Source organism: Balaenoptera borealis, assembly GCF_965194805.1.
Source record: "Balaenoptera borealis genome assembly, chromosome: 13".
Taxonomy (NCBI): domain Eukaryota; kingdom Metazoa; phylum Chordata; class Mammalia; order Artiodactyla; family Balaenopteridae; genus Balaenoptera; species Balaenoptera borealis.
The window spans coordinates 28,815,306-28,843,093 of NC_138870.1; the positions used below are offsets into that span (position 1 = coordinate 28,815,306).

The 27,788-nt window shown below is 33.9% G+C and overlaps 1 protein-coding gene and 1 long non-coding RNA gene across 2 annotated transcripts in view; one reads left to right on the forward strand and one right to left on the reverse strand.

The window, feature by feature from the left end:
- The window catches only part of LOC309610004, a 263,329-nt gene that overhangs the window by 19,370 nt on the left and 216,171 nt on the right, over positions 1–27,788 (forward strand). The window lies entirely within an intron of this gene.
- Positions 16,987–27,788, reverse strand: part of SYT10 (synaptotagmin 10) — an 88,119-nt gene continuing 77,317 nt past the window's right edge. Inside the window, exons 6-7 of the mRNA XM_082352213.1 lie at positions 27,059–27,188; positions 16,987–24,438 (exon numbers count right to left, since the gene is read on the reverse strand). Coding sequence (XP_082208339.1) covers positions 24,367–24,438; positions 27,059–27,188 — 202 coding nt within the window. The 3' untranslated portion in view covers positions 16,987–24,366. The remainder of the gene's footprint in view (positions 24,439–27,058; positions 27,189–27,788) is intronic.

Sequence of the window (27,788 nt, forward strand, 5' to 3'; positions counted from 1 at the left end):
AGAAGAAAAGATAAGTGACCTGGAATATAAAATAGTGGAAATAACTACTGCAGAGCAGAATAAAGAAAAAAGAATGAAAAAAATTGAGGATAGTCTCAGAGACCTCTGGGACAACATTAAATGCACTAACATTCGAATTATAGGGGACCCAGAAGACAAAGAGAAAAAGAAAGGGACTCAGAAAATATTTGAAGAGATTATAGATGAAAAATTTCCCAATATGGAAAAGGAAATAGTTAATCAAGTCCAGGAAACAGAGACAGTCCAATACAGGATAAATCCAAGGAGAAACACGCCAAGGTACATATTAATCAAACTATCAAAATTTAAAAACAAAGAAAAAATATTAAAAGCAGCAAGGGAAAAACAACAAATAACACACACGGGAATCCCCATAAGGTTAACAGCTGATCTTTCACCAAGAACTCTGCAAGCCAGAAGGGAGTGGCAGGACATACTTAAAGTGGTGAAGGAGAAAAACCTACAACCAAGATTACTCTACCCAGCTAGGAGTTCATTCAGATTTGATGGAGAAATTAAAACCTTTACAGACAAGCAAAACCTAAGAGAATTCAGCACCACCAAACCAGCTTTACAACAACTGCTAAAGGAACTTCTCTAGGCAAGAAACACAAGAGAAGGAAAAGACCTACATAACAAACCAAAAACAATTAAGAAAATGGTAATAGAAGCATACATATTGATAATTACCTTAAACATAAATGGATTAAAGGCTCCAACCAAAAGACATACATTGGCTGAATGGATACAAAAACGAGACCCATATATATGTTGTCTACAAGAGACCCACTTCAGATGTAAGGACACATACAGACTGAAAGTAAGGGGATGGAAAAAGATATTCCATGCAAATGGAAATCAAAAGAAAACTGGAGTAGCAATTCTCATATTAGACAAAATAGACTTTAAAATAAAGGCTATTACAAGAGACAAAGAAGGACATTACATAATGATCAAGGGATCAAAGCAAGAAGAAGATATAAAAGTTGTAAAAATTTATGCACCCAGCATAGGAACACCTCAACACATAAGGCAAATACTAACAGCCATAAAGGGGAAATCGACAGTATCACAATCATAGTAAGGGACTTTAACACCCCACTTTCACCAATGGACAGATCATCCAAAATGAAAATAAATTAGGAAACACAAGCTTTAAATGATACATTAAACAAGATGGACTTAATTGATATTTATAGGACATTCCACCCAAAAACAACAGAATACACATTCTTATCTAGTGTTCATGGAACATTCTCCAGGATAGATCATATCTTGGGTCACAAATGAAGCTTGGTACATTTTTTAAAAATTGAAATCATATCAAGTATCTTTTCCAAACACAACGCTATGAGACTAGATATCAATTACAGGAAAAAATCTGTAAAAAATACAAACTTATGGAGGCTAAACAACACACTCCTTTATAACCAAGAGATAACTGAAGAAATCAAAGAGGAAATAAAAAAATACCTAGAAACAAATGACAATGAAAACACGATGACACAAAACCAATGGGATGAAGCAAAATCAGTTTGTTTTTTTTTAAGAGGGAAATGTATAGCAATACAATCCTACCTTAAGAAAAAAGAAACATCTCAAATAAACAACTTAACCTTACACCTAAAGCAATTAGAGAAGGAAGAACAAAAAAACCCCAAAGTAAGCAAATGGAAAGAAATCATAAAGATCAGATCAGAAATAAATGAAAAAGAAATGAATGGAACAATAGCAAAGATCAATAAAACTAAAAGCTGGTTCTTTGAGAAGATAAACAAAATTGATAAACCATTAGCGAGACTCATCAAGAAAAAAAAGGGAGAAAACTCAAATCAATAGAATTAGAAATGAAAAAGGAGAAGTAACAACTGACACTGCAGAAATACAAACGATCATGAGAGATTACTACAAGCAACTCTATGACAATAAAATGGACAACCTGGAAGAAATGGACAAATTCTTAGAAATGCACAACCTGCCGAGACTGAAACAGGAAGAAAGAGAAAATATGAACAGACAAGTCACAAGCACTGAAATTGAACCTGTGATTAAAAACCTTCCAGCAAACAGCCCAGGACCAGATGGCTTCACAGGCGAATCCTATCAAACATTTAGAGTAGAGCTAACACCTATCCTTCTCAAACTCTTCCAAAATATAGAGAGGGAGGAACACTCCCAAATTCATCCTACGAAGTCTCCATCACCCTGATACCAAAACTGGACAAAGACGTCACAAAGAAAGAAAACTAAAGGCCAAAAGCACTGATTAACAGAGATGCAAAATCCTCAACAAAATACTAGCAAACAGAATCCAACAGCACATTAAAAGGATCATACACCATGATCAAGTGGGGTTTATCCCAGGAATGCAAGGATTCTTCAATATATGCAAATCAATCAACGTGATACACCATATTAACAAATTGAAGGAGAAAAACCATATGATCATCTCAATAGATGCAGAGAAAGCTTTCAACAAAATTCAACATGCATTTATGATAAAAACTCTCCAGAAAGTAGGCATAGAGGGAACTTTCCACAACATAATAAAGGTCATATATGACAAACCCACAGCCAACATCATCCTCAATGGTGAAAAACTGAAAACATTTCCACTAAGATCAGGAACAAGACAAGGTTGCCCACTCTCACCACTCTTATTCAACATAGTTTTGGAAGTTTTAGCCACAGCAGTCAGAGAAGAAAGAGAAATAAAAGGAATCCAAATCAGAAAAGAAGAAGTAAAGCTGTCACTGTTTGCAGATGACATAATTCTATAAATAGAGAATGCTAAACATGCTACCAGAAAACAAGTAGAGGTAATCAATGAATGTGGTAAAGTAGCAGGAAACAAAATTAATGCCCAGAAATCTCTTGCATTCCTATACACTAATGATGAAAAATCTGAATGTGAAATTAAGAAAGCACTCCCATTTACCATTGCAACAAAAAGAATAATATATCTAGGAATATACCTACCTAAGGAGACAAGAGACCTGTATGCGGAAAATTATAAGACACTGATGAAAGAAATTAAAGATGATACAAATAGATGGAGAGATATACCATGTTCTTGGATTGGAAGAATCAACATTGTGAAAATGACTCTACTGCCCAAAGCAATCTACAGATGCAATGCAATCCCTATCAAACTACCACCAGCATTTTTCACAGAACTAGAACAAAAATTTCACAATTTGTATGGAAGCACAAAAGACCCCGAATAACCAAAGCAATCTTGAGAAAGAAAAACGGAGCTGGAGGAATCAAGCTCCCTGACTTCAGACTATACTACAAAGCTACAATAATCAAGACAGTATGGTACTGGCACAAAAACAGAAATATAGATCAATGGAACAGGATAGAAAGCCCAGAGGTATACCCACACACATATGGTTACCTTATCTTTGGTAAAGGAGGTAAGCATATACAGTGGAGAAAAGACAGCCTCTTCAATAAGTGGTGCTGGGAAAACTGGACAGCTACATGTAAAAGAATGAAATTAGAACACTCCCTAACACCATACAGAAAAATAAACTCAAAATGGATTAGAGACCTAAATGTAAGACCAGACACTATAAAACTCTTAGAGGAAAAGATAGGCAGAACACTCTATGACATAAATCACAGCAAGATCCTTTTTGACCCAGCTCCTAGAGAAATGGAAATAAAAACAAAAATAAACAAATGGGACCGAATGAAACTTAAAATCTTTTGCACAGCAAGGGAAACCATAAGCAAGACGAAAAGACAACCCTCAGAATGGGAGAAAATATTTGCCAATGATGCAACTGACAAAGGACTAATCTCCAAAATTTAAAAGCAGCTCATGCAGCTCAATATCAAAAAAACAAACCACCCAATCCAGAAATGGGCAGAAGATCTAAATAAACATTTCTCCAAAGAAGATATACAGATTGCCAACAAACACATGAAAGAATGCTCAACATCATTAATCATTAGAGAAATGCAAATCAAAACTTCAATGAAGTATCACCTCACACCGGTCAGAATGGTCATCATCAAAACATCTAGAAACAATAAATGCTGGAGATGGTGTGGAAGAAAGGGAACAGTGTTGTACTGTTGGTGGGAACGTAAATTGATACATCTCCTATGGAGAAGAGTATGGAGGTTCCTTAAAGAACTAAAAACAGTACTAACATACAACCCACTAATCCCACTACTGGGCATATACCCTGAGAAAAGTATAATTCAAAATGAATCATGTACCAAAATGTTCATTGCAGCTCTATTTACAATAGCCAGGACATGGAAGCAACCTAAATGTTCATCAACAGATCAATGGATAAAGAATATGTGGCACATATATACAATGAAATATTACTCAGCCATAAAAGAAACGAAATTCAGTTATTTTTAGTGAGGGGATGGTGTTAGAATCTGTCATACAGTGTGAAGTAAGTCAGAAAGAGAAAAATAAATACCGTATGCTAATGCATATATGTGGAATCTAAAAAAAGAAAAAAAGAAAAACCGAGGGGTAAGATGGGAATAAAGACACAGACCTACTAGAGAATGGACTTGAACGGGAAGAGGGAAGGGTAAGCTGGGACAAAGTGAGAGATTGTCATGGACATATATACACTACCAAACGTAAAATAGATAGCTAGTGGGAAGCAGCCGCATAGCACAGGGAGATCAGCTCGGTGCTTTGTGACCACCTAGAGGGGTGGGATAGGGAGGGTGGGAGGGAGGGAGATGCAAGAGGGAAGAGATATGGGGACATATGTATATGTATAACTGATTCACTTTGTTATAAAGCAGAAACTAACACACCATTCTAAAGCAATTATACTCTAATAAAGATGTTTAAAAAAATTAAAATTAAAAAAAAAAGAATAGCTGCTCAGTAGATATTTATTGAATAAACTAATGACTAGAGAATTTTCCCCCTTTTTAGAAAATCCCTGGCATTTATAGTAAAATATATATATATAAAGCAAAAAACAATCACGCCAAAATGCATTCTCCTGAAACAGTCACAACTTTATCTTCTTTTAAACTTCTTTCTATGCATCAAAATGTACCTGAGATGGCAGTTGAGACCACTCTACCTACACTGCTGTGTGCTTATTCTCTTCAGAAGGCAGCTGATATTATAAATCAAAGCTTTTGTTTGCAATTTCTCTTTAAAATGTATAAAAATAATTTTCTGTTATCATTAAGTATTCTTCTGAAATGTGATTTTTTTAGTGCACTATGTGATATAACTTATTTTGCCAAAGTCTTATTGTGAGACATTCATGCTGTTTCCTTAATCCAACACTGTCTGATATAAATATATGAGGTTTCTAACTTGCTTTGATTAGCTTAACTGATATATGACCTTATGTTATCTTGTTTATAATTTATTGTTCTTTAAATCTTTTCTTATTGTTTTCCTTTTTAATGGTCTTTTGCTATATTGACTACTTTGTTTTTTCTCTCTGGTAATATAGAAAGAGTATTCTTTGTTTTTATTATAGTAATATCTGTTTTTAGGTAACTATAACCGATTATTTTCCATGAATATTTGCATCTAAGCATTTATTAACAACCTCCATGTATTATAGCACATTAAACTTGCCTTTCTTCTGTCATCCCTTCCACATTTCATTTCCAGTTTTTGTTAGTGAAATATGAAATTTAAGTCTTTGTTACCATTTAATATTTTATATCCTATATTCTTTTTCAAGATATTTTTATATTATATTAAATTTTATAATAATTTAATATTTATTCAGTTTTTAAAATAGCTTTTTTCTTAGAGATAATTCCTTTATACTGTGACTTCTCTATTCTTAAGATCTTTGCTTTTTTGTTCTTTTCTCATTTTGTTAAATTACTTCTTCAAATATTTTGTATTAAGTGTATATATATACTATACTTTCTGTATACTTGCACATCTAAAAATATCTTTTCTTGTACTTATAGTTGAATGCAAATTCAACCTTGTGTAGAATTTTTATCTCAATTTTTTTCTCTGCAAAACTCAGAGAATATTGTTCTACTTTCTGATCTTAAGAATAAGGTCAATGAACTTTGGGGATACATATACCCTGTACCATACCCAAAATCTGAAGGGTGAGAATGTGCAACTGTTAAAATGTGGTAATTTTTTTAAAGTATAGCTAATCTGTAATGTAAGAGATAAATCATGTTTCCATCTGTTTTGTGACAAGGTGAACACTTGAATATTTTCAGCCAGAAAGCAAATAAAAATGACACAACTGATTTTCTTACTGCCATCTTACTATCTCTGTCCTGCTTATGTCTTGCATATGCCTGTTCAAGCATGCTTGCTTGTTTATGGTGACATTGTACAATATTATCATGTGAATACACAAGTCTCCTAAATTTCAGCTGTGGTTGGATATAATTTATTTCTTGATACCTGTGATGACTTTTAAACTGTGCAATATTTAAACTGTATGTAACATTTTCACAACAATTTCTATTCATTCAATTACTAAGTCAAGAATGTAAAACAAACAAATATTTTATTATTATCAAGAAGTTTCCATCTGGTGCAGTATAAGGAGAATACATTGAGGTTCTAATATGAGGTTATAATTATCCACTTGTTTTGAAAGTCACGAAAAGAAGAGAGAAATAGTACCAACCAAAGTTTACCTTTAAAACAAGGAAACTTTAAAATAAAACTTGAAATTTTAAAACATCTTGGTTCAGATATTTCTCATCATTTTATATGTAGGAGGTAGAAGTCCCTTGTTTGTGTCATTTGTTCTAATAATAAAAATTTACCCATGAAAAATAACTATGATATAAAATATTCTGAATTAAACAACATTGGAAATTTTCAGAAAATATAAAGGACATTAAATAATTTTTAAAATCAATACAATTGAGGACTGAATACCAATTTCATGGTAAAACTATTGCTGATAATTAGAATTATATATTTACAATTATAATTAAATTATCGAATCACTCACAACAGGTTAAAATACTAGAATGCACTTGAAATTAATAGTTACTATATTTACTTAGACAACAAAGTCTATATTGAAGAAAGATAATCTACTTCAGAACTATCCCAAAGTTTTAGTTTATAAGACAATATTCCAATAGAATTGTGCAAATTTAAAATAGAATCATAAGGACTAGAATGCTGAATGGCATTTGTAAGTAGATCCTTTTGGATTTATTTAGTAGTTTCTGGTGTACAAATAAATGACAGCTGTCAGTTCATGTAAGACAGCTGAATTAAATATCAAAATTGAAGGAGAGATTCTTAAATTTTATTGTTGTTGAAGGGACAGGTGGAAACAACTTAGAGTTTATTATAATGAGTCAAAGAAATCAAAGTTAATTTAAATAAGATCTGTGCTCATAGGTGTGGCATCTATATAAATTTGAATTTTAGTGATGATGTAGAAAATTCATTGTTTAGATTGAACAATGGTGAGGCTTTGTAAGGAATTCCAAAATGCTCTGAACTTTAAAATATTTTTATGACACTATGCATCTGAGATATGATAGGCATTTTGTTTCCCAAAATATTTGCGAAGAAGACAAAGGTGTACCATGTAGAAAATAAAATTGTTTGTTGGAAACACATTGAATTGTATAACATCATGGGTTATATGAAACAATGTTTCAAAAATGTAACTTGGCTAATAATTGAAGTAATTTGCTGAAATTGGCTTCCAGATTCAGATTTTATCTTTACCTTAAAACTTCTACATCACATTTATTAAGGACTGGGGATATTGCCTTAAAGCCAATAAATATTTACCTTCAAGTAAATATATAGCCAATCCTCACTTTTCAAAAGTAGAAGCATTGAAGGGAAACAAAACCATCGAAGAGAGTAAACAGGAATTTATGCAAAAAACAAAAACCCCCCAACCAACCAACTAAACAACCAAAAAAAAAAAAAAACCACTAAAACTGATATTTCAAAGTTACTAAATCTATAAACAACAAAACAAAAACTTTTAGACTAAAAATTTTGTAAGACTATTTATAAACTATGTTTTATAATGTAAGAACACTCTCCTCAACCTCTACTCCATTGTTACTTTTGTATGTCAGTTCTTTCGCCAGCAATGCTACTATTTCATTTCCCCATATGATGACTGAGACTGTAGTATAAACAAAATGAAACAAATCTATTCAAAAGGGAATATAGGCGTGGGGAACATGGGGACGGTGGGGGAATGAACACAGACATAATTCTTGATCTTGATAGAAGCAAGATTTAAAGAGAACAATGCCTATTAATTTTACATTTACCATTTTATGTTATAAAATTAAATTTTTATTCCTGTTTAACAGATTCAATTAACCACATTTGATCCACTGATCCAGTTTTGTGAACTGGGAATGTGATATACAAGATATAGCAAAATAAAGGCTAATTGATGAATTTTTAAATGAATCTCAGTTGCACAGAATTCTGTTAATCATGTTTGGCTTGTAGAAAAATTGTCTTCATTGGCCCATGCAAGGTCCTCTTTTATGCTTGTTGGTATGGTGAATATACATATTTATTAGTATAAGGAGCATCTGTGAATTCAAATCTTAAGAACTAGACCATTTCTAGTTATTTACACCTGTACATTTATTCATCCTTATTCTACTCCTCTACTTCCCACTTCCAAATTAACACTATCCTAAATTTTTTGTTTGCCATTCTCTTGATTTTCTTGGTAACAGCTTTATTGGGATATAATTCAAATACAAATCAATTCATCTACTTAAAGTGTATAATTAAATGGTTGTTAGTATATTCACATACTTGTAAAACCCATCACCACAATTAATTTTATTTTTTTAAACATCTTTATTAGAGTATAATTGCTTTATAATGGTGTGTCAGTTTCCTCTTTATAACAAAGTAACTCAGTTATATATATACATATGTCCCCATATCTTTTCCCTCTTGCAACTCCCTCCTCCCACCCTCCCTATCCCACACCTCTAGGTGGTGACAAAGCACCGGGCTGATCTCCCTGTGTTATGTGGTTGCTTCTCACTAGCTATCTATTTTACGTTTGGCAGTGTATATATGTCCATGCCACTCTCTCACTTTGTCACAGCTTACCCTTCCCCCTCCCCATATCCTCAAGTCCATTCTCTGGTAGGTTTGTGTCGTTATTCTCATCTTGCCACTGAGTTCTTCATGACTTTTTTTTTTTCCCCTTAGATTCCATATATATGTGTTAGCATACTGTATTTATTTTTCTCTTTCTGACTTACTTCACTCTGTATGACAGACTCTAACTCCATCCCCCTCACTACAAATAACTCAATTTCATTTCTTTTTATGGCTGAGTAATATTCCATTGTATATATGTGCCACATCTTCTTTATCCATTCATCCGATGATGGACAATTAGGTTGCTTCCATGTCCTGGCTATTGTAAATAGAGCTGCAATGAACATTTTGGTACATGACTCTTTTTGAATTATGGTTTTCTCAAGGTATATGCCCAGTAGTGGGATTGCTGGGTCATATGGTAGTTCTATTTTTAGTTTTTTAAGGAACCTCCATACTGTTCTCCATAGTGGCTGTATCAATTTACATTCCCACCAACAGTGCAGGAGTGTTCCCTTTTCTCCACACCCTCTCCAGCATTTATTGTTTCTAGATTTTTTGATGATGGCCATTCTGACCAGTGTGAGATGATATCTCATTGTAGTTTTGATTTGCATTTCTCTAATGATTAATGATGTTGAGCATTCTTTCATGTGTTTGTTGGCAATCTGTATATCTTCTATGGAGAAATGTTTATTTAGGTCTTCTGGCCATTTTTGGATTTAGTGGTTTGTTTTTTTGATATTGAGCTGCATGTGTTGCTTGTATGTTTTGGAGATTAATACTTTGTCAGTTGCTTCATTGGCAAATATTTTTTCCCATTCTGAGGTTTATCTTTTCATCTTGTTTATGGTTTCCTTTGCTGTGCAAAAGCTTTTAAGTTTCGTTAGGTCCCATTTGTTTATTTGTGTTTTTATTTCCATTTCTCTAGGAGCTGGGTCAAAAAGGATCTTGCTGTAATTTATGTCATAGAGTGTTCTGCCTATGTTTTCCTCTAAGACTTTGATGGTGTCTGGCCTTGCATTTAGGTCTTTAATACATTTTGAGTATATTTTTGTGTATGGTGTTAGGGAGTGTTCTAATTTCATTCTTTTACATGTAGCTGTCCAGTTTTCCCAACACATCTTATTGAAGAGGCTGTCTTTTCTCCACTGTATATGCTTGCCTCCTTTATCAAAGATAAGGTGACCATATGTGTGTGGGTATATCTCTGGGCTTTCTATCCTGTTCCATTGATCTATATTTCTGTTTTTGTGCCAGTACCATACTGTCTTGATTACTGTAGCTTTGTAGTATAGTCTGAAGTCAGGGAGCTTGATTCCTCCAGCTCCGTTTTTCTTTCTCAAGATTGCTTTGGTTTTTCGGGGTCTTTTGTGTTTCCATACAAATTGTGAAATATTTCGTTCTAGTTCTGTGAAAAATGCTGGTGGTAGTTTGATAGGGATTGCATTGCATCTGTAGATTGCTTTGGGTAGTAGAGTCATTTTCACAATGTTGATTCTTCCAATCCAAGAACATGGCATATCTCTCCATCTATTTGTATCATCTTTAATTTCTTTCATCAGTGTCTTATAATTTTCTGCATACAGGTCTCTTGTCTCCTTAGGTAGGTATATTCCTAGATATTTTATTCTTTTTGTTGCAATGGTAAATGAGGGTGTTTTCTTAATTTCACTTTCAGATTTTTCATCATTAGTGTATAGGAATGCAAGAGATTTCTGGGCATTAATTTTGTATCCTGCAACTTTACCAAATTCATTGATTACCTCTGGTAGTTTTCTGGTAGCATCTTTAGGATTCTCTATGTATAGTATCATATCATCTGCAAACAGTGACAGCTTTACTTCTTCTTTTCCGATTTGGATTCCTTTTATTTCTTTTTCTTCTCTGATTGCTGTGGCTAAAACTTCCAAAACAATGTTGAATAATACTGAAGAGAGTGAGCAAACTTGTCTTGTTCCTGATCTTAGTGGAAATGGTTTCAGTTTTTCACAATTGAGGACTATGTGGGCTGTGGGTTTGTCATATATGGCCTTTATTATGTTGAAGAAAGTTCCCTCTATGCCTGCTTTCTGGAGGGTTTTTGTCATAAATCAGTGTTGAATTTTGTTGAAAGCTTTCTCTGCATCTGGTGAGATGATCATATGGTTTTTCTCCTTCTATTTGTTAATATGGTGTATCACGTTAGATTGATTAGTGTATATTGAAGAATTCTTGCATTCCTGGGATAAACCACACTTCATCATAATGTGTGATCCTTTTAATGTACTGTTGGATTCTGTTTGCTAGTATTTTGTTGAGGATTTTTGTATCTGTGTTCATCAGTGATATTGGCTTGTATTTTTCTGTCATTGTGACATCTTTTTCTGGTTTTGATATCAGAGTGATGGTGGCCTCGTAGATTGAATTTGGGAGTCTTCCCCCGTCTGCCATATTTTAGAAGAGTTTGAGAAGGATAGGTGTTCGCTCTACTCTAAATGGTTGATAGAATTCGCCTGTGAAGCCATGTGGTCCTGGGCTTTTGTTTGTTGGAAGATTTTTAATCACAGTTTCAATTTCAGTGCTTGTGATTGGTCTGTACATATTTTCTATTTCTTCCTAGTTCAGTCTTGGAAGGTTGTGCATTTCAAAGAGTTTGTCCAATTCTTCCAGGTTGTCCATTTTATTGGCATAGAGTTGCTTGTAGTAATCTCTCATGATTGTTTGTATTTCTGCAGTGTCAGTGGTTACTTCTCCTTTTTCATTTCTAATTCTATTGATTTGAATCTCCCTTTTTTTTTTTTTTTGATGAGTCTGGCTTTATCTGCTTTATCAATTTTGTTTTTCTTCTCAAAGAATCAGCTTTTAGTTTTATGGATCTTTACTATCATTACCTTCATTTCTTTTTCATTTTTTTCTGATCTGATCTTTATGATTTCTTTCCATCTGCTAACTTTGGGGTGTTTTTGTTCTTCTTTCACTAATTGCTTTAGATGTGAGTTTAGGTTGTTTATTTGAGATGTTTCTTGTTTCTTAAGGTAGGCATGTATAGCTATAAACTTCCGTCTTAGAACTGCTTTTGCTGCATCCCATAGGTTTTGGTCATTGTGTTTTCATTGTCATTTGTTTCTAGGTATTTTTTGATTTCCTCTTTGATTTCTTCAGTGATCTCTTGGTTATTAAGCAGTGTGCTGTTTCGCCTCCATGTGTTTGTATTTCTTACAGATTTTTTCCTGTAATTGATATCTAGTCTCATAACGTTGTGTTTGGAAAAGATACTTGATATGATTTCAATTTTTAAAAAATTTACCAAGGCTTGATTTGTGACCCAAGATATGATCTATCCTGGAGAATGTTCCATGAGCACTTGAGAAGAAAGTGTATTCTGTTGTTTTTGGAAGGAATGTCCTATAAATATCAATGAAGTCCATCTTGTTTAATGTATCATTTAAAGCTTGTATTTCCTTATTTATTTTCATTTTGGATGATCTGTCCATTAGTGAAAGCAGAGTGTTAAAGTCCCCTACTATGATTGTGTCACTGTCGATTTCCCCTTTTATGGCTGTTAGTATTTGCCTTATGTATTGAGGTGCTCCTATGTTGGGTGCATAAATATTTACAATTGTTATATCTTCTTCTTAGATCGAACCCTTGATCATTATGTACTGTCCTTCTTTGTCTCTTGTAATAGTCTTTGTTTTAAAGTCTATTTTGTCTGATATGAGAATTGCTACTCCAGCTTTCTTTTGATTCATTTGCATGGAATATCTTTTTCCATCCTCTCACTTTCTGTATGTGTCCCTAGGTCTGAAGTGGGTCTCTTGTAGACAGCATATATATGGGTCTTGTTTTTGTATCCATTCAGAGAGTCTATGTATTTTGGTTGGAGCATTTATTCCATGTATGTTTAAGGTAATTATCGATATGTATGTTTCTATTACCATATTCTTAATTGTTGTGGGTTTATTATTGTAGGTCTTTTCCTTCTCTTGTGTTTCCTGACTAGAGAAGTTCCTTTAGCAGTTGCTGTAAAGCTGGTTTGGTGGTGTTGAATTCTCTTAGCTTTTGCTTGTCTGTAAAGCTTTTAATTTCTCTGTCAAATCTGAATGAGTTCCTTGCTGGGTAGAGTAATCTTGGTTGTAGGTTTTTCTCCTTCATCACTTTAAATATGTCCTGCCACTCCCTTCTGACTTGCAGAGTTTCTGCTGAAAGATCAGCTGTTAACCTTATGTGGATTCCCTTATGTGTAACTTGTTGTTTTTCCCTTGCTGCTTTTAATATTTGTTCTTTGTATTTAATTTTTGATAGTTTGATTAATATTTCTTGATGTGTTTCTCCTTGGATTTATCATGTATGGTAGTGTCTACATTTCCTGCACTTGATTGACGAATTCCTTTCCCATATTAGGGAAGTTTTCAACTATAATCTCTTCAAATATTTTCTCAGTCCCTCTCTTTTTCTCTTCTTATTCTGGGACCCCTATAATTCAAATATGGGTGCATTTAATGTTGTCCCAGAGGTCTCTGAGACTGTCCTCAATTCTTTTCATTCTTTTTTCTTTATTCTGCTCTGCAGTAGTTATTTCCACTATTTTATATTCCAGGCCACTTATCCATTCTTTTGTGTCAGTTATTATTCTGCCATTGATCCCTTCTAGAGAATATTTAATTTCATTTATTGTGTTGTTCATCTCTGTTTGTTTGCTCTTTAGTTCTTCTAGGTCCTTGTTAAACGTTTTGTATTTTCTCCTTTCTATTTCCAAGATTGTGGATCATCTTTACTATCATTATTCTGAATTCTTTTTCAGGTAGACTGCCTATTTCCTCTTCATTTGTTAGGTATGATGGGTTTTTGTCTTGCTCCTTCATCTGCTGTGTGTTTTTCTGTCTTCTTTTGTTTAACTTACTGTGTTTGGGGTCTCCTTTTCACAGGCAGCAGGTTCGTAGTTTCCATTGTTTTTGGTGTCTGTCCCCAGTGGCTAAGGTTGGTTCAGTGGGTTGTGTAGGCTTCCTGGTGGAGGGGACTAGTGCCTGTGTTCTGGTGGATGAGGCTGGATCTTGTCTTTCTAGTGGGCAGGTTCACGTCTGGTGGTGTGTTTTGGGGTGTCTGTGGCCTTATTATGATTTTAGGCAGCCTCTGTGCTAATGGATAGGGTTATGTTCCTATCTTGCTATTTGTTTGGCATAGGTTGTCCAGAAATGTAGCTTGTTGGTCGTTGAGTGGAGCTGGATCTTTGCCTTGAGATGGAGATCTCTGGGTGATTTTTGCCGTTTGATATTACAGGGAGTTGGGAGGTCTCTTGTGGACCAGGGTCCTGAACTTGGCTCTCCCACCTCAGAGGCACAGCCCTGACACCTGGCTGGAGCACCGAGAGCCTGTCCACCACATGGCTCAGAATAAAAGGGAGAAAAAAAAGAAAGAAAAAAAGAAGAAGAGAAAATAAAATGAAGTAAAATAAAATAAAGTTATTAAAATGAAAAATAAAATATTAATAAGAAAAAATAATTTTTTAAATAATAAAACCAAACCAAAAAAAAAAAAAAATCCCGGACAGACAGAACCTTAGGACAAATGGTAAAAGCAAAGCTATACAGACAAAAATCACACAGAGAAACATACAAATACACACTCACAAAAAGAGAAAAATGGCAAAAATATATTTATATCGTTGCTCCCAAAGTTCACCTCCTCAATTTGGGATGATTCGTTGTCTATTCAGGTATTCCACAGATGCAGGGTACATCAAGTTGATTGTGGAGGTTTAATCCACTGATCCTGAGGCTGCTGGGAGAGATTTCTCTTTCTCTTCTTTGTTCATACATCTCCCGGGGTTCAACTTTGGATTTGGACCCGCCTCTGCGTGTAGGTCGCCTGAGGGCATCTGTTCTTCGCTCAGACAGGAAGGGGTTAAACAAGCAGCTGCTTCGGCGGCTCTGGCTCATTCAGGATTGGGGGAGGGAGGGGTACGGATGCGGGGCAAGCCTGCTGCGGCAGAGCCTGGTGTGACGATGCACCAGCCTGAGGCACGCTGTGCGTTCTCCCGGGAAAGTTGTCCCTGGATCACGAGACCCTGGCAGTGGCGGGCTGCACAGGCTCCCAGGAGGGGCGGTGTGGTTAGTGACCTATGCTTGCACACAGGCTTCCTGGTGGCGGCAGCAGCAGCCTTAGCGTCTCATGCCCGTCTCTGGGGTCCGTGCTGATAGCCACGGCTCGCGCCCGTCTCTGGAGGTCCTTTAAGCGGAACTCTTAATCCCCTCTCCTCGCACACCAGAAAACAAAGAGGCAAGAAAAAGTCTCTTGCCTCTTCGGCAGCTCTAGAGTTTTTCCTGGACTCCCTCCCAGCTAGCTGTGGGGCACTAGCCCCTGCAGGCTGTGTTCACGCAGCCAACCCCAGTTCTCTCCCTGCAATCCGACTGAAGCCCGAGCCTCAGGTCCCAGCCCCCACCAGCCCCGGCGGGGGAGCAGACAAGCCTCTCGGGATGATGAGTGCTGCTTAGCACCGATCCTCTGTGCGGGAATCTCTCTGCTTTGGCCTCCGCACCCCTGTTGCTGTGCTCTCCTCTGTGGCTCCGAAGCTCCCCCCCTCAGCCATCCGCAGTCTCTTCCTGCTAAGGGGCTTCCTAGTGTATGGAAACCTTTCCTCCTTCACAGCTTCCTACCACTGGTGCAGGTCCCGTCCCTATTCTTTGTCTCTGTTTTTTCTTTTTTCTTTTGCCCTACTCAGGTACGTGGGGAGTTTCTTGCCTTTTGGGAGGTCTGAGGTCTTCTGCCAGCGTTCAGTAGGTGTTCTGTAGGAGTTGTTCCACATGTAGATGTATTTCTGATGTATTTGTGGGGAGGAAGGTGATCTCCATGTCTTACTCTTCTGCCATCTTGAAGCTCCTCCTCCCACAATTAATTTTACAGCATTTTCATCCGCTCCAAAAGTAATCCTGTTCCCTTTGTAGTCACTCCCAGTCTCCTCATCAAAGGCAGCCCCAGTCAACCACTAAACTACTTTCTGTCTCTATAGATTTGCCTGTTATGTACCTTTCATATAATTGGAATCATACAATACATTATCTTTTGTGATTGGCTTCTTTCAGTTAGCATAACGTTTCCAAGGTTCACCATGTTGTAGTATGCACCAGTACTGTATTTTTATTTATTGCCAAATAAAATTCCATATGTGGATATACCACATTTTACCTTTCTATTCATCAGTTGATAGGCATTTGGATCATTTCCTCTTTTTTGCTTATTATGAATAATGCTGCTATGAACATTCATGTACAAGTTTCTTTGTGGACATATGCTTTTATTTCTCTTGTATATATATTTAGGGGTGGAGTTGCTGGGTAATGTGGAACTTTATGTATAACATTTTGAGGAACTGCCAGAAATTTTCCAAAGTGTCTGGCCCATTTTACATCCCTACCAACTGCCAATGAGGATTCCAATTTTTCTACATTTTTGTCAACACTTGTCATTATCTGTCTTTTAAATTATAGACATTTTAGTGAGTGTGAAGTGGTATCTTGTGGTTTTGATTTCTATTTCCCTGATGACTGATGATGCTAAACATATTTTCCAGTGCTTATTGGCCATTTGTACATCATTTGGAAGAAATGTCTTTTCATATTTTTTGCCCATTTAAAAAACTGTGTTCTTAGTTTTTATTATTGAGTTATAAGAGTTCTTTATATATTTATAAATAAGGTCCTTATAAGATATAGAACTGGTTTATGGTTTCTCACATTAAGTAGACTGTCCTTTTAAGCTCTTGAAGGTATCCTTTGAAGCATAAAAATTTTTAATTTTGGTGAAGTTCAGTTTATTATTTCCTTCATTGTTAACGCTTTTGGTTTCATATCTCAGAAACCATTGTTAAATCCAAGGTCAAGAAGATTTACCCCTATGTTTTCTCCTAAGAGTTTTATCATTTTAGCTCTTACATTTATGTATTTGATCCACTTTGAGTTATTTTTTTGTATACTGTATGAGCTGGGGCTCCAGCTTCATTTATTTGGATGTGGACATCCATTTGTCCCAACACTATTTGTTGCAAAAACTATTGTTTCCTCATTGAATTGTTCTGGCACCCTTGTCAGAAATCAGTTGATCATAAATGTGTTTATTTCTGGACTCTAATTTCTGTTCCATTGACTTATATGTATATACTTAGTCAGTTATCACAGTTTTAATTTTATTGCTTTCTTAAATTAGTTTGTATGTAATTTTTGTTTGCCATGATACAACATCCTTTCAAGATTAAAAATTATACAAAAGTGTACACAGAAATTCTTCAGTTTTAAGGTTTCCAGTCAACATTTTGTTACTAAGATTTATCCATGTCATTGGTAACAATAATTCAGTTATTCCATGGTTATGTATCATTTTTTTGTTGAATATGCCATATTTTTAAAATCCATCACCTTTCTATAGGTGTGCAGGTCATTTTTATTTTTATCCCCCCCTATTTTTTACAGTGTTTCAATGTCAATTCTTGTACCTATCAACAATATACATGGATGAAGTAGTTTCTTCTGGGTATATACTCAGGGGTGGAATTGCTCCAACCTGGATATGTCAGTGTTTAATAGATACTTCCAAATTGTTGGGTTTTTTTTATTACTCTCCATCAGAAATGTATTGGAAATTCTATTGGTCTATTGGTCTTCAGAGTTGGGATTGTGAGACTTTGTGAGTTTGTCAATTAATGCCATATGGTAGCTTTTGATTACACTTTGTATCTCACATATATTTTTATTATATATTTTTCATTTGTATAGATTGTATAAACTGCCTTTACAGATTATAACCTAATATTATATGCCTTCAGCTTTGCAGAATGGAAATCAGTTTGAGAGGTGGTCCTATGAAGAATATGTTTGCACTTTAAAAAAGGAATAAAAATCTCTAAAAAATGAATACGGAAGACAATTCCAACAGGAGAAAGAGAAAAGTCTTAGGCAATAAAATTCAAATTTCCAATCAAAATATATGAAAAATGTTTATTACCACTGGATAAAAAAGATATAAAATTAAAACACTGATGAAATATCATTTTTGTTGTGTTTAAATTGGCAAAGATTCAAATAATAATAATGGCAAGTATTGACTAGGGTAACTGGAAACTCTCATATATTGTTAGTGGAAATATAAATATAAACACTTCCTGGGGAGACATTTAGAAATACTAACAAAAAATCTTTAAGAGTTTCCATTTGACTAATTTTTTTAAGAAGCAACTTAAAAAACAAATCTAAACAACTTAGATTTCATGCTGGCTCTTCAAACTTTTTGGATGTAGGAACTTAAGCAAGGCCAGACAAGTCAGATCATTGACTTTTCATTATCCTGCATTCTAAACAGAGGCATAAACTTATTTATTTGCTTCTTCTTAGGAGTTGTATTTTTTTTAAACACTGACTCTAGGTACAGAGCATCTATTTTATCAATGATTATGATTTCCTTTGATTCACTGCTGTGTTGATTGCCTAAAACTAGTTGCTGTATGTATAATCCTTATGAAAATATTTTTGAAAATCTGAGGTAAAACAGAACCAAACAAAATAACGGGTATTCCCAACTACTGAATCACCTGCTAAGTTATTTATACGGAGTTTTTGCAGATGAAAAAAATGTAGCTAATATGTGTAAATGGCATTTACCTCTCTTAACACTTGAGTAATGATTGTTTCATTATACCTTAATGGAAATAATCCAGGACCTTAAGTTTATAATTTTGTTAAAATAATGGTATGTATTAAGTGAGGTTTTTAAGGTTTATTCAGTTGCTCCAGTTACTGAATTATTGATAAATGAATTCCTCTTCTCTCTAATGAGTGCCAAAAATAATGACTATTAAAGAAAGACTTAGCAACATAAAGGTCTCAAAATTAAATCTGAAAAAGATGTTTTCTTCAAAGGCAAGAAAAAATAATTTATAATCACTTTATTTTTCAAAATACATATGAAACAGTAAAATTATATTTCAAGTGCTTTTCCTTTTTCTTTTACAAAACTAATCTCATAAACTGTACACTTCACAATGGCATTGAGGTTTCATTGTTTCATAATTCATCTGAACCTAACAAATATGTTCACACATTTTAAAGAAGACATAGTAAAAATACTGAAATGTGTAACATCTTTTAAAGGTGGTTGCAAAACATTTGTTCTAAGTAATACAATTATATGCTGTCAAATTTCACAAATGGCTGGTTACCATGTACAAAAGCCAGAAACATGAATTTCAAAAGATTTAAAAAGTTTTGTTCTATAATACGGAAGTCAAAGATTTTGATTTGAACAAAGGCTACATATTATATCACAAACTTCAGTTAAAAAGCCACCTTATGAACAATGACTGAAGGATACAAAAAAAATCAAATATGATGGATCCAAATTATTCAATGTCATGTATGAAATGAAGAATTTTCATGGATTCTGCCAGTTTAGAATAACTGGCAAATATCTTGGAATATTCATTCGTGGAATCATCATATTTACAATGTGAGATATTTCTATTTGACTTCTTCATTCTTCAGTGAGGATCTCACTTCATGTGTTCCATAATTTATCTATATTTTGCAGATGAACCCAATCATTTATCTCAATTGGAAGGGTCAATAAAAAGTTAATGACATAAACTTGAGTTGGACTTTTTGTTTATAAAAAACTATAAATGCAAATATTTTGTATATATAATTGAAATCCACCATCCTGTACAGTAAATAGGGATCCTGTGCATAGCAGATGCAAATCGCAACAAAATTTCTGAAGAAAATGGTCTATTTTTACCCTTTTATGACAAAATCAGGCATAGTTTGTTCTTTGGAGAGGGTATTCATGACCCAGTTGAACTTCGAAGAAATCATCGTCAGTTTGAGATAAAAACATTTCCACATAAATACTACCTGCAGCTTTAGATCCATTAAAGGCAAGTCATTTCCAGTGTTTCAGAATAGATAAAAGTAGGACTATTGTAATCAATTCTCCTTATAGAAGTGTATTTAAATCATTTCAAGCATGAAGAAACCTATCTTTTCTCTTATATATCTTCTACTTATTTTTTCAATCACCATTTCTAATATCCAAAATGTTTGCATTCAATAAATCTTTAAGTCCCACCTCAGCCCTTAATTTAGTGCTTTCTTTTTAAGGTCTCTACAGCATGATATTATCATGCTATTAAGTCAAACCCTGGTTACCAATCTTCATAATGAACAGGGTGGAAATAAAAACAATTTCTTGCTTTGATGAGAAAACCCTTGAACTGAATACTAATTAATTGCCACTGTTCAAATGCACATCCTTTTGGTTAACTGTAATTGCCAGATTACAGGTATTACCAATGCATCTTTAACTAAATTTCTATTCACTTTAATATAAGATTGAACAAATATAGGAAAAGTCTTTTAATGAAATAGAAAATTCTTACCTTAAAGAGTACCACTGAATAACATATTGGAAACATTTAGTTTAATTAGCTCTCTTTCCCATATAAAATAAAAACTTACTAGTTTCTTTTAAATAATGGGTTTAGTAGGTTCAGATAAATCATATCCTGAGCCATATCATTGGGTAACTATTAAAATGCTATGTCGTGGGTTTTTTGAACAGTGTTAGAGAATTTACTTTCTCCTAAAAGTTAAAATACAAAGGTGGTTTTTGATTTTGCATTCAATATCTTTATTTCCATATACTTTAACATCTGCATTTAACTGCCATTTAGTTATATAGATTCTTAATTTAAATTATTTTACTTTCCATGCTTTTGTATCATTTCTTTTTGGCAGCGTACAAACTACAAAAGTTTAAATCAATTAAAGTACATCAGAACAACCAGAGCTGCTTCAAGAACAGATTTAGTTGGAAGAAGAATGATTTTCTTAAATCCTCATCACCTCTAGTTTTCTCTCGTTCTTTTTTTTTAATTATCAGGTAATTAAATTACTTGGTCATAATTGCAACTAAAGTGGCAAAAATATCATATGGAAATCCATTCCATGAAAATATATCTGAGATGATATCAAATATTGTTTTTAAAGAGGTAAAGAAATAACAATGTTTTCAGTGTTAAGATTTTGTGTCCCTTTATTTGCAATAGTCTCTGACTCTTTTGATAACTCATTCTGAAATGAGTTATATTTTGTTTCATGGATAATAAAAGTTGAGAAAGAAGTGAAAGTTTGGAGTTTTCATTTTTGAAGCAATTAATCATTAAATTAAAGCCTTAAGAGACTGATAGTTTTTATTGCATTTGCAATTTTAAAATAATAGACATTACAGAAGAATAAACACAGGTGTCAATTAAATATCACAACCAAATAGGTTCAAATATATTTTGCATTTATCTAAAACCTGAGTCAGTAGCAATCAGTTGTGAGCTCCCTCCAGTAACTAGAACACTCCCAAAAACTGCATAAGAAAGTAGGTGCTTGGTTCTGTGTTCCCATCTCTAGTTCCCTGGCACTAGTCCTGATGATATTTTTTACTGAACTATGAATGTATTAACATCATAAGTTTTATATGTAAAATAAAGTACCAGAAACAGGGCTGGCCTGACAAAAAATTAAAATTGTCCATAAAAATATTAAGAAACTAGGGTAAAAAAAGCATCAGCTGTTCAGATTTTTGTGAGAAGATTATATACTCCACAAACATTAATAATTTTTCATACTCAGTTTCCTCATTCACCTGATTACTTAGTGAATCAGGTAAAATAAATAAGTAAATAAACAAAACAAGAAACAAAACCAAAAAGAACATCAGTGTTGTTAAGCTAATTAATCAACACTTGTTCCTTTTTCTTAGATTTATGTTTGGCAAGTCCCTGAATAAGTCCCTGGAATTAGGTATTCATTATATACCTGAATTGTAACTTCATAATGTGTCAGTGCTGTCATTAAAATGTGGTGTTCCACACAAATTAGTGGAGAATATCTGTAACATCAAACCTTATTTTAAATACTGAAATGAAAAACATTCCATCTTCAACCACAGGTAGAAAGAGGATAAGTTATGTTTGTATGGATGCACGACTGTGCAGAGTGACGGTGTATTGTATTGAAAATGGTAGAATTACATTTTTATAATATGAACTACCATTTTAAATGATGTATGAAATCTGAGTTACTAATTTTCCCTCCTTAATCTCTCAAAGATTAACAAATGCTCAGTCATGGTGAGTTTATTCTAATCCCTAGGAAACATTAAAAAAAAAAATTACCTTCAACACTTAATCTACAATAGCCATATTAACGTCTCCTGTTTGGCTGATTGTTTGCATTTTTTATCATAAACATTGACTTTTTCTCCATAGGAGGCAAAGAAAAGCATGAATAAAAAGCCCTTAAAATATATTTTCAGGTGAAAATAATTATTATACTAAGGAAATAGAGTTGCTAATTAATTGTAAGTTGCAGCAATACCTGTAAACAATTGTCTCCAAATATGTTATTTTATTAAGAGTCTTCCCATTTGACAATTTTATTTTCCAGTAAAACAAAGACTTACAAAATGGAAGTGTCATCCTCATTCTGTCTGTAGCAAGTGGTTCTTTTAGGCTTGATAAGGTAACCAGGTATGTCCAACAGGTTTCTTTAGTTATTTTAAATTAGAAGATGTTAACCAGGAATACTTGTTTTCATTAAGGTGGCACAAGCATTTTTGAAAAATTTTAGGGAACTGGGTTTGACTTTAAAATGTTAATGTGTAAAATAGTTACATCTTAATAGTAATACCATCATATGAGAGATGCCAACATACAAAATTTCAAGATTTTTGAAACTTTGTATTTTTTAATATTTAAAAATAAAGGATTTTACTAAAATCAAAACTTTGTAATTGCTGATAAAATTTTCTCATTCTGATGAATATGTTTTTATAGCCTACCTGCAGATTTTCTTGCTTTTCAGTGTTTTTTGGGGGGGTGGGGTTTAACCTTCTGTCTTGGGATAAGCTTGAAGTATGCACTATCCATGGTACACATCTTAAAAGTAAGGTTGGGGTTATTCAATATAGATACATTCCAATAGGGTCCAGAAACAAGACAATAAAAAGTTGACATGATTTAAAGGAAAGTTGTTTAAATGTTCAAAAAACATTTGCATAGTTTTTACGACTAGTGACCTGATCCTTGATCTTTATGAAGGCAAATGCCTTTCACAAAAGACTGTGGGTCTGGGCCTTAAGAATTATTTATTTATATTAAATGTTCAAGTTGTATTATTTAGGGTATAGTTTTATAATTTGCTGGAAAATGTCATTTTTTTCTTTAAGAAAATACCCACTTCTAAAGATTACTTCTGTTTGAGTTTAAAAGTCGCCATTACTGTGTACAATCCAAACGACAATGAGCACAGACATTTATTGTACCTTTGGTGTCAGTATGCCTATCAGAAATACAGGATCTATGTGATAGCTTTATGTCACAAAATAAACATGTCACAGTACTTGAGAACTTTATGAAGACTTATGAGTTCTGATTCTATTCACTTAGGAATACTAATGCTACATTTGAGATTAAGAGTAATAGAATTTTTTAAATGTCAGTTAAATAGTGCTACAGATGTTTGAACTAATGTAACTTTAAGACAATATAAAATAGTAGCCCAAGTAGCTCAATCTCCATTTTCCAGCTACTAAATATTACTTAAGTTTATACTCAAAGAGGTTCTTCAAATTATAGAGTTTTTCTCTATATATTAAAGAACAAACTTGAAAGAAAAAGTTTTGAGTTGAACAGAGCCAAACTTCACCAAAAAAGATTTTGTTGAGAATGAAAGAATATATTATCAGATAAGTAATATTAATTTGATTATTCAAGGATTTAATGCTGTGAGTAAAGTTCAGAATTTCCCTTAAAGTGTATATAGAACCATGTGCACAACTAGAAATGAACATAGTTTTAATAAAGTCAAAAGCATACATATGTGACATGTGCTTCTTTATACAATAGCAGCATTAACTGTATTTAATTTTAGATAAGTATGGATTATTTTCAAAAAATGTATTCTTTGCTTATGCAGAGAATTTACAACTTAATGAAAACATTCTTTGTGCTAATTGGCATATGACACAAAGAATAAAAAGCCTTATGTAAGGACCATTTGTATTCAAGTAAAATACATCAAGATGTCCAAAGTTAATAAACAGACAAAAAATGTAAATAAAAATTGCACATCGTTTGTTTCATTATCAGGATATATTTTAAATGAGGAGATCAAATCTTTCACTTTTTTTTTTTTTTTTTTTGATCTGATGAGTACACGGTCCTGGGTCCTTATTATAATCGTCTTATTTTGAAAGCATTATGGTGTGGAAGGTGGTTTGGGAGATGGACAGGATCCTTGACTGTCAAAACTGGTTGCCCGGCCAGGTAACTGAAAGATAATAATTTCATAATATATGATCTAGTGTAAAAAATAATAAAGTGGGTAATTGTTGTTACCTTTTAATAGTGAATATTCACCCCTGATATGCAAGCCTCTGAAAAGAAGATATACATAACTCCCCATGCCTTTCAGAACTCACCTTCTCAGGTATCATGAGGGGGCACAAACATCTAACAAAGATGTACATAGATGGCATGCAGAGCAACTGCAGATTCATTTCACATTCTATCACAGGCTTTTAGTTCTTATTGTAAAATAACTAATGGTTTACTACAGTCGGGGGCAATTGCTGGGTAAGAACAAGGTTCAAGACACAAGAGACTGCATTCCACTTGCTCTAAGGCAGGAGGTGATTTTTATAGGAGCAATTAATGAGATGAGAGGGACTGGGAAAATGGGAGCCACGAGTGATAAAGAATAATTTCTCATGGTCTTTAAATATTATGTGTATTTTAAAAGTTTAATTACAACAGAATAAACTTTTGTATCTAGGTAGAAGTAGCCAGATTTTCCAAGTGATGCTTTAGTCTCCTCTTACCAACTTACTCAGCTCTTGAATAATTGTTCCCTTCTCATTTTAATCCCTGCTGTGGCAACGAAACATAATTACACATGTACCACTTTCCCACAATTCAAAATCCAGCTAGTTGTTAGGTCTCCAGTCCCTATGTTCTGTTTGATCAGTGAATGTAGATACAGGAGTTGGAGAAAAGGAGCTATTTGCTAGAGAAAGTATATTTACATAATCTTTTTGGCCCACTTGTCCTCTGATAGTCAGCTGCTAGAAAAATATATCCGAGATATTCTTCTGAGGCCCATATTGTAGCTAATTCTTCCTATATATTCTACAATGACTGAAAAGTATTCACATGTTCTCAGACACAAACACATGCCTATTTCATAGCTCCTCTTCATCATATAATGTATAACTTCTAATTAAACAGTCATAAGTATAATATGCCTTGGGTCATACAACATCTGTCCTTTCATTAGTTAAAAGTTGTTGGTCACATTATCTCACTTCTCCCTACATCATTCCTGTGAACTCTGTAGGGGTGGGCATTTCTATTTTCATTAAATATGGGAGAATGTAGCTGCAGACAGAGTATGTGGTCTGCCTAGGATTAGACAGACAGAGGAGCAAGGGTTAGACTCCATGTCTCCCTTTAGTGTGGTTCTCTGCCCAGAAAAATTTACTCTCATGTCTGGATTCTTAGATTTAATATTCATTTTTCAAACTTTACATGAAAACAAAGATGAGAATCAGGAAAAGGATAGTAAAGCAGTAGAGTATACTTTAGACAATACACATTGTTGAAATGAAACAACCTTCTCAGGACTCGTTGAGCTATTACTTAGGGGAAAATGTTGTGTGAATGTGCATTTGCATGTCTGTCTGTCTTTTATGATTTATATTAAATGATGAAGTGAGGTAAAGATTTGGAACATTAATATAATAAAGCAGATATCTTATCTATGATGACAGTTCACCTCTGTTTTCTGAGCATGTGCTGTTTATACAGTGTTCATCGAATTTTCCTTATACTGTCTTGAGTAACACAGCCAAAGTCACATTTTTGTGACTAAGCTGAGCTTAGAACCAGGGCTCATTGACATTTAATTACACTGCTCTGTCTCTCCTATTCAACCCTGTGCTTAGTGACAGAACAAGAAGCAGAATCTTATCGATGGGAGAGATGGCAATGTATCCTTCACTTACTATGTGGCTATCATAACTTTTTATTAAATTGCATAAATTCCACCCTCTGCCATACATCCTTTTATCAACCTGCATTACCTCTCAGTTAATCAGGTCATATAAATGATTTATTTTGAGACTCTTCTCTATTTATTTATTTTGAGACTCTTCAAGAGACTCCCGCAGTCTCTGACAACTGCCTTCATGGATAAAAATCCTGATAGAAACTGGTATTGATACTTCTTCTGGTTAATATAACTATTAATATTAGTTATAATTAGAGCAAACACTGTGCCATACTCTGTACTAAGCACTTAACATTCAGCATTTTATTTAGTTTTACTCTATGAGTTTACTGCTATTACAGAGTGTAATATGTAGTCACACAGCAGAGCCAGGTTTTCAACTCAGGCAAAAAATATTTTTAAAAATCTGTGAGCCCTTTTACTTCCTGACCAGAGTCAGTGGATGTATATCTGTCCCCTTACATAGATGAGCTGTATTAGGTGATAGTACCCCTATTTAGGGATTCTGGAGAAGTTTAGGTGAGGTAGCTGTTTTCACAAAAGAGAATCAGGAAAATTCAGTTTCCAGTTAGTAATGAATTTACTTGATTGCTCCACCACTCACTGATATGTTTTCAGACAATGCAAAGAAAATAATAGGCTTGCAGTTTTTATGGGCTTACTGTAAAGGAATATCAAACTCAGAAAGTTTAGTGGTTTTTAAAAACCAACAAGGCACACAGAACTTTTCATACTGGATGATAGAGTCTGGGACAAAAGCAAGAACAATATCTGTTTAAAAAAATAGGTGAATATATAAAACATTAGTGAAGTGTTAGTAGATAAATAATATTTAAGCAAGAAATAAAGAAGAGAGTAGATGTGAGAGAGTCCCAGAGCTTACCTCCAGCAAGGGGTGCCAATGTGTTATTGGTTTTCGGTGATAGGCCAGCATTTCATTCCAGTGGTCTCGCCCAAGACCCTCAGCGTCCAGTCCTGTTCTACACACTCCTATGACTTCATTGTGTCCTACCCTATGATTTGGAGAATATTTTACTTTCATTCCAACATTCAAAGATAAGTTTCACACATCTTAAACAGAATTTTAAACTTATGGTTAAAAGAGTAGATTTTGTGGTAGGTTCTAGATAATTTTACATATTAAACTACTTCAGATCAAATGAAAAGTCTTAAGTAGGCTAAAATTTACTAAACAGGATCAACATTCAAAAATGAATTTGTAAAAGGATCACACACAAACCATTTTAGTGCTCTGTAAATTGAGAACATTTCACAATAATAAGAATAGTGTGAATGAGAAATGCCAGCTGGTCCTTACCTACATGATGAGTTTCTTTATTGGTAGCAGACCTATTAATTGATGTAACTCTAATCTCCTTCTTTCCAAAAGGTTTAATGTTTTATAATGATGCCTACATTTCTTACCAAAAGCTCAATACCCGCTTTCTTGTATAAATGACCATAATTAATTGATTCTAAATGATATGTCAGTGAACATTACTGCTTGTATTACAATTAAACAGGGCAGGGCTACATTTTGAGCCATGGCATTTGACTTATTATTGCATAGTACCAGAGCATACTGAACAACATTATTATTTTCTATTCATGCC